We start from the raw sequence: 13,240 nt of genomic DNA, 5'->3' as shown, positions 1-13,240 counted from the left end.
TCATACTTAACTGTTACTTCCTCATTGGCTATCCTTCTGCCTGCAGATAAGGCTACTAAGAAATTTTTCCCATTTAAAAATTCAGTTCATAAGCAAAAGGAGATCTGTTTCCATTTCAGATGTGTGCAGAATAAGGTAACTGAAATAAATGTAAAATGTTTCCTGGCATCCTATTGTGTATGCATCTATGAATGTATTTAATTAATAATATATATGCATAGACATACTTTTGTGTCTGCACAAATACCTTTTGTTTTGTTCCCTTTGGAAATTTTCTTTGCATTATGATTTGTTGTGTTTCCGTTTAGAACCTGACTGATCATACAGCTCTTTGTAAACTAAACTCAGATATACCCAATCCTGCTGTTTTCCTCCCCCTTGGTGACTTTCAGGTCTTCATATTATGTTATCAAAGTGCCATGAACCCGCTTTCATTTCTCTTTGCTAAGCCACTCTCTTACATAAGATAGATCTTCAAACTATCAGAAAGTTTGCGATAAAATAATTGGTAGAATTGGTAAATATGATCTGTTTTTGTCAGAAGATTTGATTTGTTGATACTGCGTGTTCCTTCTTCATATGATTCAGGCTGCAGGTTTGAAATTGGATCTCTCACATCCGCTACAAGAACCAGATCGTGATACAGGCTGTTCTGAGGTTTATCAGTCCCAATTTATGCTAATGGTGCTACTTCACTTTGTGTGACTATTTCCACCAAGAGACTTGATTCTGTACTCACATGGTTGGGGGCCTGTGTTTTCGGATATGGGAGAGTCATGCACAAGTCCCTGAACCAATGGATATTTAATTATTCTAATAGAATATCTTTGTTGAAGGATTGGAACAATTAGGAATGCGGATGAACATTGAACTTAAACCTAAGATTCAAACATACTTTGTATAACTTTCTTAGGCACACTGTCACTTTGTGACTGTTTTGAAGACATGTTCTTTGAATTTTTTTTTTCTTGCCTTTAACTTTAAAAGTTCTTGATGGCTTAGAATTTGTTCTGATAATGAAAAGAAGGTGGAAATCTCATTATCATTTGTATGATAAAAATGCTTTTTCAGTCTTCCTGCACTTTTAAAAAATGGCATCATGCTTCAGCAATTGTAGACATTTGGAATGATCTTTGTGTGCTGAAAATTTCAAATAATACACCCTGTGATCTTCTGTAAATCAGAAGTATGAAGTGCTAGAACTGTCAGTGTAACTACAAAGTAGGCAGAGGAACACTCAATCAGGCCAAGAATACACCTGAATTTGGGTGGATTATCAAATCTGATGTTAAATTACCAGTGTTAATTCAGGTGATAGTTTAGACGTGATGTGTTGTACATCTCTCCTAGTAGGATGTGGTGATTTAGAATTGGTATATATAAAATTACACCTTCTTTAATATCACTTCAGATTGCTTTAACAAAAGGTACTGAAAATGTATTGCTATTGCAATATTATCACATATTGATATGCAAATACATCTGTTTGCTTTCTGCATTGGTTGTGCGGTTGTACAAAAGCAGCTAGTCATTCCTTTTGGCATTCAATTTTCTATTATAGAAAAGAATGAAAGAAAAGAAGAAACGTGTTGCGCATGGAGTGATGCGCTTCACTCATAAGGTGTACTCATACAGTACATCTACGAATATGAAATCGCAAAGGGTTCTCATGCAAACACATCCTTTTCCGTAAGAGCCATCGATTAGTTCCCAGTGCTAATAGAGAAGATCGCAATGGGTGTTATAATTTGTTTAAATCACTTGTTGTTCTCAGTTTATTTACAAGTGCTCTGGCATCTATACTATTTAAGACTCTCAGTCTTGTCATTGTGATACCAGTCACATCTCTCCTTGTTCGTCTTGGAGAGGTGAGGGTTCACCTGTGTAACCATGCTAACCATCCTGCATGGGATGTAGTTAGGAATGGTGAACAGGTTGGTTTGATTGTAGAGATATTAATTTGCATCAATAGTTCTACTAATTTAAGAGACCATGGTGGATTAAATAACGCTCATTGATGGCCTGTATTTTTGATCACATAACGGTCTATTTTAAATTTAAATTATAGTCTCATGCTATGATGACCCCAGAGGCAGACTACAAAACAGGTTGTACTAAGGTAAAATTGTACCAGCAATCCAATCTTTCAAAGCCACAATGTTTTATATCTTTTGTTATTGGGTTTGATGTAAACAGAAATCTGAGATGCCTTCTCATGGGTGGATCCACTGATCATTCGGCATCCTACCTTTATTTCCTGGCCTGTCACTTCCCAGAGTTGGGGGAGTCGGTCAAAACCCTTAGGATCCCTGCTCCATTCACTTCCTAAATATACCTCAGTTACATGCATTACTACAGTTAAGAGGGCCAAGTCTTTGTTAGAATTTAGTCCCATACTTCTGATACACATAACACGGGATTGGGACCATGGCCACCCTAGGGTTCTTTGACCACAGTTGAGGAGGAGCAGCATTGTCAGGGTTCAGACTAGCAACATGAACACAGCATTTCTGTCTGTCGTTCTGCAGGGTGCTGTAAGAGAAAATAGAGACTTGTTTCGGTGGGGATAGTCCGAACAGGTTACCCTGTTAAAAAGAAGGAAGAATCCATCATGCATTCTGTGCTGCCAAAACAATTGCTCTTATTTCTCCTACTTATGCACTGCCTTCACCTTCTTCTATTATTTGTTTGTGAGTGGTAATATTTAATGCTACAGCCTTCTATTCCCATTTGCCATTTACCCTTTTGCTGAAGTATCCATAAACCAAATGTTTTCTGTTGGTGTACCCTCAGTGAGAGGTGGTACATCCAGAACGGGTGAAGGTTTGAAAGATTGTTGTAATGCTAAAGGGTCTGTCTTTATGGACATCTGCAATTTGGAAACCTTAGTGTGTCCTTCAGTTGACTGCATATTTTCTGCAACTCCTGATAGGTAGGCATACCATGTTCTGATAGTGGTTTTTTGTGCAACTCTTTCTGGGGGCACAGTCTCCTTTAGGATCACTTCTAGTAAATTAAATGGTCCTCTAGTTTGCACAGGTTGTCCCTTATGTATTTTCTCAACTTGTTTAAGTGCTCAGACTAAAGATAAAAGTCCCTTTTCCCATTCAGAGTATCAATGGTCTGTTTCTTTAAATGCTTTTGAGCTAAACAATAAAGGTCTTTTTGGCCCATCAGGGACAGTTTGGAACAGGTTGCAGTAAAAAAAAAACCCATTCAGCTATAATAGGGCCACCAGGGTGTACTGGTCCCTTGGCTATTGTGTTATCCGTCTCCCCCGAAATCCACTTTTAGCCGGATGCAGCCATCACAACAACACACATCCATTACGACCAGACGCATCCATTACGACAGCCACTGGTGAAGGTGGTGCGAGGAGCACACTGTCACAACATACTGAGAGACTTGTTGGGTAATAAGTGCTATGAGCTTGGATAGATCTTAATATAAATAGTGAAAAACAAAAATTTATTGCAAGACTATAATATTCAAATAAATAATATCAGCGTTAATATCAAAACTATGCTCTTAGCAATTGACAGAAATACTATTATAAGGCATTCTGAGAAGTGTTTTTTTACAGTATACCTCCATCCTGAAATGCCAAGATATTAATGATGGAGACCTGTGGAGGTAATGAAGTGAAAATGTGACTTCCTGAAGTCTGCTGTAGTTTGTGTCATTTCATGGGAAATGATGGCATTAAATAGTAAGGAAAAAATAATTGCAGCGAATTTTAAATTTTGGAAACAGAAGTACTTTGGGCCATGATATCAGCACACTTCCTACAAATGTGTTTTAAAGAAACATAATCTGTAATGTGTAACAATAGCTTTTTTGAAACTAAACTAGTACTGATAGTTGCAAAATGCCAAATACTTTGTAAGAATTAAAATTTTAAAAATTATGGTCAACTCCAGCCATTACTCTGAACTCAGTTGCAAAAATACTATGCATGCTAATTATAGATACTGTGAAATCCGTGTCCTTTGTAGTAGTTGTAATTTCTGTACATTGTTTATCATAGATTGAGAACACGGCTATGGGTATACTCAGCCAAACAGTATCTGAAAGTACATTGTTCCAATGTTTTATTTTTTTCAGTGTCTTTTAATATTGAATCAAAGTCAAAAATTTGGTCTTCATCTTCAAAGGAGTTCCTATGATTGGTTGAAGTTTTCCAGGAGATCAAATGATATTATTTTACATAACTACAATGTCAAAGGAACTGCCAATATCAAAAGAAGAAATGTGTGTGCAGTAGAAAGAGATTTTTCAATAGGTGACCCACTTCTATAGAAACTTCTTTTAAAGATGTTCAGGATGGCCAGACCTTTGAACACCCTAACAATAGATTTTAAAAGCTCTTCATCAGACCAGTCTCCCTTCAATAACTTTACCGAACTCACATATTTATCAAACTAAGCTCCAGAACAAAATTCCCTGCAGAATGCAGGAAGGACATAAAGAAGAACATAAGAGATGAATCTTTCTAATATTTGTGTGATAGGGATAAATAAAAGCTTTGAGAGCATTCAATCAGAAGTGTAGTGAGATAAACTGTAATCCAGGACCTGTAGATATATCAAAGTGAGGCCTTAAGTATCAACATTAACAACAGAGAGCAGTAGGAAAGAGTCTGTAGGAAAGCCTCAGTATAATCATTAGTAAGACTTTGTTCTTTTTGTGCCTTTTATGATATTTTTCTTCGTATTCTTTGTTCTTGCAAGACAGTAGAACTGGCGCTGGAATATATATAGGCTATCATTAACGACTATTGACACCCAAACTTCTCTTTTACTAGATAAAGCCATCTTTTTTGAAAATCTCTCTGTGTGGAAAGATTTTGAGTTTGAAAAGAAACAGTACAAAATATCAAATGTTAACACTGTACCTTAAAAGCAACAGACCTGAAAATCTTAGGGAAAATTCAAAGGAAAGATCTATAAATTAATACAGTTCTTCAGTGGAAGAAAGATCACAAGAAACTTGGCAGGAGAAGGGAGAGGAGTGTCACGCTTCCCTAATGAAGAAAAGACCTTAAGCTTTTGACAAGAGGTTGAAGAAGAAAAAAAGTTTTTGCAGTTCCAAAGTCTGAAAAATTTAATTCATTTCGCTGAGACCTTGTTATAATAATTTGTGGAAGTTAAAGTTAGAGAAAAAGTCATACTACTTACTCTGAGCTTTCCATTTAGGGTTGTTTTGGTTCAGGTTATCCACAGTTTTGGAGGCTTTACTGTCAGTCCTATTCTGTATGGAGGACGGATTGTTTCAAAGAATGTCACCACTTCTCTCGTCACTCTGTCCAAGGTGAAACACAGCTTTTTTTCTATAGCTTTTTTAAATGCAATCTTTTATAAGCTTTTTTTTCACGTTAGAATGTGTATATATGCATCTTGCACATTGTAAGGAAGAGTCCTAAGCTCAGAGTTAGAACAGAAATATGAAAGAAGCAAATTTTTGAAGACTGCAATGCCTGTCTACAATCAAAAGAATAGCTATTAAAAATACAAAATGTAATCTTAGCTAGTATACAGTTTGTAGAGTATTAAAAAAAAAACAGCACTTGGGAGGAAAGCATGGCTTTTCAAGCATGACAGTAGCCCCCATTGTGTTACTGTTTAATTGCAACTTTTCTTGTCAGATAAATAATTTTAGAATACTTTTTAAAATTTCAAGAGAAAATGTATTAGAAAATGATACTTTTCTCCATTTTGGTTATGTGGTCACTCATCCAGTTTCCAACAGCATTGTATTTCCTAGTTCCAGCACTGCTTTATGAACCTTGTATTTGGTGAAAGCGTACCTCAGTATTATATATTTAATTCAGGGCTTTGCTAGGGCAAACTGACTATTATTATTATGATATATACTGACAAACTACTATTATTTGCACTGGGAAGATAAAATGATCAACAGATATTGAAAATTTTATTTGGAAGAAATCCAGAATGGGTATCATTGTCATTAATTTATGCAGGACTTCAGTAAAGAAAAAAAGAAAGCATTTAGTTCAGAAGCTGAAAGCACTCACTCATTAAAAAAAGCACTTAAGAACATGTTACATATAAAGCATTGCATAGTTACTTATAGAAGCATATATGGTTCCTATTTAATTTTTCCAAACAATAATTTATCTAAGAAATCTTGAATTATGTTAAATAACATTTTCTATCATATTATTTCAATATATTTTGCTTGCCTCTGCAGACGCTGTGTAATTGCGCCTTCCATTCTTTGAAAGCTGTGCTCAGACTTCCATGCAGGAAGTCAGGCTTGTTTCAGTGATTGTTCTTCTCTTCTTCTTGACATTTTAATGATTGTGTACTTGGCTGTTGCTGTCATATTTCCATTAATCTAATGCTAGGCAACTGCAGTTTCATAAATGATGACATATACAGGTATTTTTCTCTAACATTTCAAAGAATGTGAGTCCAAATCAGAGGAAGTTCACACCAAAGCATGGTCCAGATCTTGCTTTTAAATCATGTTTCCTATTATCACACAGAACATTACAATAATTAGTTTCCTGTTATTTAAAAATTCAGTCACAGTAAAAAGTATCATCATTTATTAAAGCACAGTGTAATCGTTACTGACATATCAGGTCTGTTATATATGTTTGAATATTTTATATTTCTATGGCAGATCACTGGCTTACAACTGGAAGGTTGCAGTTTTGATGGAAATCGACTTTCAGAAAATCTGCATGATTCTCCCAGTGTGTCATCTGTTCTCCCTTGTTACATGGCCTGGATTCCACAGGTACTAAATTATTAAAAGCCCTAAACTTTCAAGACCCATAATTTGCTTTTTTCTGTGTAGTAGCTTTTCAGTATGATGTTGCTGACCTGTTTTCCCCCTCATTTCAAAATAAAAATCCCTGTCTTTAATAGGAAAAGCAGTTACTTCTTTTATATAAAACCAGAACTTATTATCATTTTGTCAATATTTTTTAGATTTTATTGTTTAGATTAAGCCAAGGTCTTTATTTTAGTCATACCTTTTTTTCTTTTAAAAAAAACATTAACATATTTTCAAAAGTGTATTTAGTAAATGTATACATGAATTTGGGATTCCATTCCTAGAATATATTTTCTTCGCATTTGAAACATTAAATTAAAATGCAACAGCAATAAAAAGATAAAGAACATGATGTGATCTGTAAGCAAAGAAAGCCTTTCCCCTACTTACACTAATTTAAAAAAATGCCAGTGCTTGCAGAACTATGTAAGGTGAAAGTGAAGTAATCCAAACAGTAAAAATTGTTACTGCTTCTGCTCTTCAATTACAATAGCAATCTCTGATAAATAAAGCTAGAAGTTACGTCAAAGTTATTCAAGGATGTGCAGGAATTACAAATTCATATACTTACAGTCTTATAACTAAAAGAAAGCTTATTGTAGCTATTATTCATCTCATCTAAATTTATCTGACTAAATGTTAATTGCCTGGTATCACTTAGTTGCCTTAATGCTGCCTTTGGTTGCAGTAAAAGATAGGCATGTCAGGAAGTCCATCCTGTCATAAGGTAACAGGGATAAATCTCTGTCTAGATGTGACTCTAGAGACGGCCTAGACCGCTAACTCTGGGACAGACAGGTGAGAAGAATCACACATGCAGATATAAAAGAAAATATATTAAGACTTTCACACCAAAAATCAAGTGTAAATATAGAAGTGAGAAATAGGGGTGGATGCAGTTTTTTTCTACTTCTTTATCACAATAAATAAAATTAGCAGTATATAAAAGATGGAAAATAATGTCACCTTTTATCCTGTCCTGTAGACAGGACAGGATTAACTCATCAAACAAATGAATTTATTAACTGGAGGAGTTTGTTATTTGGCAACCTAGAGAACTCCGCAGAGTTCTCTCTTGAGAAGGCTAGGTTTGGTTAGAAGAATGTTAAAGAAAAAAGTTCACTGGACCCAAGTAGTTGAAATTTCAGTTACAATGGAGTTTATGTTGTGGATGGATTGATGCACATCACTCGTAGGAGAGAAATAGCAATATGTTTATTGATATAAAACAGCGGTTTAACAAAGTCTGATAGTAAATGCGACAGTGGTTTAGCAAGATTTGATGGCAAGGTGCACTTGATTATTTGCAGCATAGAGGACAGGGTCAGACAAAACTGTTATGGGACCCTCCTGTTAAGTCACAAGGTCCAGAAAGGACACCCTTACTTCCAGGACTCCTGCTCAGAGAGTAGACTCGGTGCAGCAGGATCCAAACTTAGTCCCAGACTTGGTCAACAGTTTATGTCTAAGAGATAGAAAGGGTAAGGAAAACCTCCAGTTGAGTCATGAGGTTCAGAATGGACCCGCTTGCTTTCTAAACTCCTTCTCAGAGAGGAGTCTAGGTGCAGCTTGATCCACTCCTAGTCCCAGACTTGGTCAACCGTTTATGTCTAAAGGATTATATATGCACAATCAATCCTTTATATCACTTAGCTAAGATTTATAAATTATCATAAATTATGGCAATGATGAAATTTGTGGTATATTGTGATAGATACTGCACAAGGAGCTCCATTGCTAACATGCTGCTGTATTTCGACTCTTTTTTTTCCCCTCATTGTTATTTCCAGCACTGGAAATATAGCATTAAATTATAGTACAGCATTAGAAGTATAATGCTCAAGATTTAGACTTTGAACACACAAGTAAATACTAGTCACCATCTCACTACTACTCCCAACTTTGATGGGAAAGAAAATACTGAAAACTAAAAAAAAAAGCCAAAACACCACAAAACCTATTACAAAATCAACCAATGAAAGATTTTTTCAGTTCTTTAGTAGTTTACAATGTTTGTTTTGTTCAGAGAAATAAACAAATTTCTAATTTACTTGAAAGGTGATGCATGGGATAACTATGAAATTACCAGACATCTTAATACATATACTCAGTTGTGGGTGGGAGAGAATGGTAATATGTATGGTTTTACATGGTAACACCAAAGGTTTATCTTATGCATACTGAAAATGAGGATTGTAAGTAACCCTTTCTTTGTTCTGAAAAACATTCACCTTATATTAGAGATAAAACAGTTTAAGTGTTTTTCTGAATAGCAGTCTATATTCTTTCAACTTCAAAGCTAAGATCCAGAAGTTATATGTGACATCAGCAGAGACCTTTATCTATAAAATATAGAAGTGAGATAGTTCAATAATCAGTCAATAATTAAACTTCTTCCAATGTATTTCATATTTGAAATTAATAGCAACTGATGATTTTGTATTGGAAAAAAAATACAATTCTTTTAAAACACAGGCCAAAACTTGTCAATTGCCCAGATTTTAAAAATAAAGTATCTCTAAGGAGAGCATTTCTGAATTGCTTTGCCCTTAAGTTGTTTTGCTATGAGCTTCACTGTAAAAATGGCCACAATCAAACACTGTGCTTGGATACCAAGGCAAAATTGGGACATTATGTACTTCCCCTTATCTCATTATCCTCTCCTTAGGAGAAGAGTGCATGAAGTAGAACATATTATCTTAGGATTCTTAGGTTTTGAATTTGTTTTCTTTTCCCCATAAATATCTCTCATTAAACCTAGTGAGCAAAAATGTGTATATTTATAATGCAATGCTTTGAGGTCATTTTCAACCAAACGAAAATAAAGTGAACTCTGAAAAAAAAAAGTAGGCTACAGGATTTCTCTGAGAGAACCTCCTCAAAATGCTGCAATGATCAAAATGGGATATTTTGAGCTACTAACATGATGCTTATTCTCATTAAACTGTGAAGGTTCTTTCCAGTTTTAATTCACTGGTAAATCCCAAGCTGTGAAGGGTGTCACAAAGGGGGATGGAACCATGTATGAGGCAGTCTAGACAAAGAATTTTTGGACTGTGCGTAGGCCAAGGACATCAGGATTTGTGGTTCAGAAAAGACTTTCACAGAGTGGTTTTAACCCTCAAATAATGCGATTCCTTAAAACATCAGTGGGTTGAGAATGGTGCAAGAACAGCTATTTTGACCCAAAAAGGTGTAAAAAGAGGTCTTTGAAGGCAAACTGGCCAAATTTTGGCCTCCAAGCTTTGACAAAACTTAAATTCTCTGATTAACATTTTACTCTCAGGCTGGCCAGCAGTTTGTCTTATCTTCAGGGATAACTGTGGGAAGTATAATCCTTCTGAGAACAGCTGAGTTCTTTTGTCAAACTTCTAATTATTAAGTCATTCTACACAACTCTTACAGTGCACAAACCTTCTGCAAGGATTTAAACAATGATGTTCAGAAGACATGGGAAGTTGATTTTCAAAAGGAACAACAAAATTCTTCAGCAATGGCTTACACTAGACATGCAAGGGAAAGTACTTGAAACAGTTATTGTTTGCGTGTTTCCTCTTTCCTGTTTTCAGTTATTTTCTAATATTGGATCTTCACTAACTCACATTTGATGTGATTTGCATTAGAAAGACCCTCATTTTTGTTTCCAGTTCCTTTCTGATAAGTGTGCTGCTTTGTTATTCGATTCTTGAAAATCTGCTGATGTTTTCCTGTTGACAGGAAGGGAGATTTTGAGTGTGACGGAAAATATGCTTAATATATATCAATTGAATCAAACCCCGAATTATTTACACTAAACAAATACATCATGCGTTGAAACCCAAATTACATGCTATAGGAAGTCTAGACTGAGTCTTTGAGCTCTGTTCTATAGTCATGCACAGAGACAATGCCCTGTGCAAAGCCCTAGGAGGAAACTACGTCCCAGGTGCACACTGTTTGTAGTACAGAAAGCAGAGAGGAGCTGTTGCTGTTCTCAAGGTAGAGCATTGCTTGCTCATCAGGATACAGACTGAGGTAAAGCCATGGCTCCAACCAAGGTCCTTCCCTAAGCAGTGTTTAAAATACAGTTGTAATCTTTGTGATAGTAGAACTGCTGATGCTGTGCAGTAGGAAACTACATGTATAGGAGAATTCAAATTATAAATTAATTCAGCTGGAAGTTCAAAGCACTGAGTTCAAATCTGAATGCTTAAAGTTAACTTGTTAAATTTCCTATTTAGGCATTTAATGGAAATGGCCTGTTTTCAGGAAGTGCCAAAGAACCCCAACTGTGACTGTGATCAGTATTAGTATGAAAGGCATTAAAAAAAAAAAAAAGTCATCAAACCTGCTTTTTTTTTTTACTAATAATGTAACTTTTTACATATGCTTGCATGTCTTGAAGTGTTAGAAGTATATGGAAAGGAATAGAGAATTTAGGCTTTTTGTTTGTTTGTTTGAAGTCCTGGTCTAACTAAATTGTGGTTAGTACTTCTGGGTTCATCTTAATATCCTGCATTAAGTGGGGACCCTTGAGGCTCTAATGTAAGGTATAGAAGCTCTCTCTGTATCAGAGAACAATTTTTATGTTTGGATTCACTGATGCTAGAAATCATTGTTTAAATCCATAAAGTATCCTGGAAAGCGTGGGGTAAGATTTTTTTGGTGCACTTCCTGAAGTATCCTACTTGTAGGTATCTCAGATGCAGATCACAACTGGGGCTGCATTACAGGAGAAGCAGCAGGGTTCTGCTGCAGGGCCGGAGGAGGGGAGGCAGCAGGGCTTGCCGAGAGCACTGGCTGCCCCAGGACTCCAGCCTGCCCAGGTCAGCAGCATCCTGCAGTACAGCACTGGTGCTCCCAAGGGGCATTCTCCCCTCAGGGAACTGTTCAACACTTCCCTTGCCCCTGGTTTGCAGAAGCTTTTGAGATGTAATTTGGGTTTTTTTTAGCTTTTTACGGTTTTTTAGATTTTGATATGTACTTCATAGGATCACCCCTATTACATACTTCCAGTTTAACAAAATGGAGAGAAAAAGTAGAGGCTTAGTTATGGAATAGTCTAGCAAATTTTCTGAAGTCTCTGCTTTGTTAGTAATCCTTCTGCTTTGTAGCCTGGACCAAGAGTTGCCTGTCCAAGGTTGTGGTGTCTAATCTATATCTTAGGCTCTAGCTTTAGCTACCATATAGAATCATAGAATGGTTTGGGTTGGAAGGGACCTTAAAGATCATATAGTTCCAACCCCCCTGCCACAGTCAGGGACACCTTTCCACTAGACCAGGTTGCTCAAAGCCCCATCCAATCTGGCCTTAAACACTGCCAGGGAGGGGGCAGCCACAGCTTCTCTGGGCAGCCTGTGCCAGTGTCTCACCACCCTCACAGTAAAGAATTTCTTCTTAATATCTCATCTAAATCTACCCTCTTTCAGTTTAAAACCATTCCCCCTCGTCCTTTCTCTACATGCCCTTGTAAAAAGTCCCTCTCCTGCTTTCCTGTAGGCCCCCTGCAGGTACTGGAAGGCTGCTCTAAGGTCTCCCTGGAGCCTTCTCTTCTCCAGGCTGAACAGCCCCAACTCTCTGAGCCTGTCTTCATAGGAGAGGTGCTCCAGCTCCCTATCATTGGGGATTATTCCTTTCTCATGTTTTATTGTCTAAGTGATAACTAAGTGCTTATTTGTTGACAGGATGCATACGGTCCATATTCTCCAGAGGAATGCATATCTTTACCGGTCTACACAAGCGTGGAGAGAGACCGTGTGGTGACAAATATTGATGTACCTTGTGGAGGAAACCAAGACCAGTGGATTCAATGTGGCACTGCTTTATTTTTAAAAAATCAGTAATCTGAAACTGCATTAAATTAACTCTTGAAGTTAAGAAACATTTAAACATCTCAGTTGTTTCTTATTAAAAGAAAACTTTACAGAATCACAGAATCACAGAATCACAGAGTGTTAGGGATTGGAAGGGACCTCGAAAGATCATCTAGTCCAATCCCCCTGCCGGAGCACGATTGCCTAGACCATATCACACAGGAACGCGTCCAGGCGGGTTTTGAATGTCTCCAGAGAAGGAGACTCCACAACCTCCCTGGGCAGCCTGTTCCAGTGTTCAGTCACCCTCACCGTAAAGAAGTTTTTCCTCATATTTAAGTGGAACCTCCTGTGTTCCAGCTTGCTTATACATTTTTAAAGCAATGTTTTATAAATTCTCCTGTTTATTTTTTTTTTTAAACATATGGAATTAATTCTACTTGAATAGAACTTCATTTTATTTTTGTGGGATATTGTGAAAGTTAACACAGCACTATTCAGCAAACTGTTAATTGGGGTTGTTTCTCTAGATTGTAATGTGCTGTATTTCTTTCTTAGACTTGCTGAAATCTCTTGTATTTTGCCCATAAATAGTGAATATAAATTCAAAGTTAGCATTTTTTCTTTGATCAGTTTTTTTCATT

At 36.5% G+C, this 13,240-nt stretch overlaps 1 protein-coding gene across 1 annotated transcript in view; it reads left to right on the top strand.

Moving 5' to 3' along the window:
- The window catches only part of DYNC2H1 (dynein cytoplasmic 2 heavy chain 1), a 193,292-nt gene extending 180,542 nt beyond the window's left edge, over positions 1-12,750 (top strand). Inside the window, exons 88-89 of the mRNA XM_068417541.1 lie at positions 6,649-6,765; positions 12,468-12,750. Coding sequence (XP_068273642.1) covers positions 6,649-6,765; positions 12,468-12,626 — 276 coding nt within the window. The 3' untranslated portion in view covers positions 12,627-12,750. The remainder of the gene's footprint in view (positions 1-6,648; positions 6,766-12,467) is intronic.
- Positions 12,751-13,240: the final 490 nt, after the last annotated feature.

This window comes from Nyctibius grandis, chromosome 2 (genome assembly GCF_013368605.1).
Source record: "Nyctibius grandis isolate bNycGra1 chromosome 2, bNycGra1.pri, whole genome shotgun sequence".
In the NCBI taxonomy this organism is placed as follows: Eukaryota; Metazoa; Chordata; class Aves; order Nyctibiiformes; family Nyctibiidae; genus Nyctibius; species Nyctibius grandis.
Note: the sequence above shows the minus strand (reverse complement) of the source record. Positions and strands in the feature narration are given on the sequence as shown.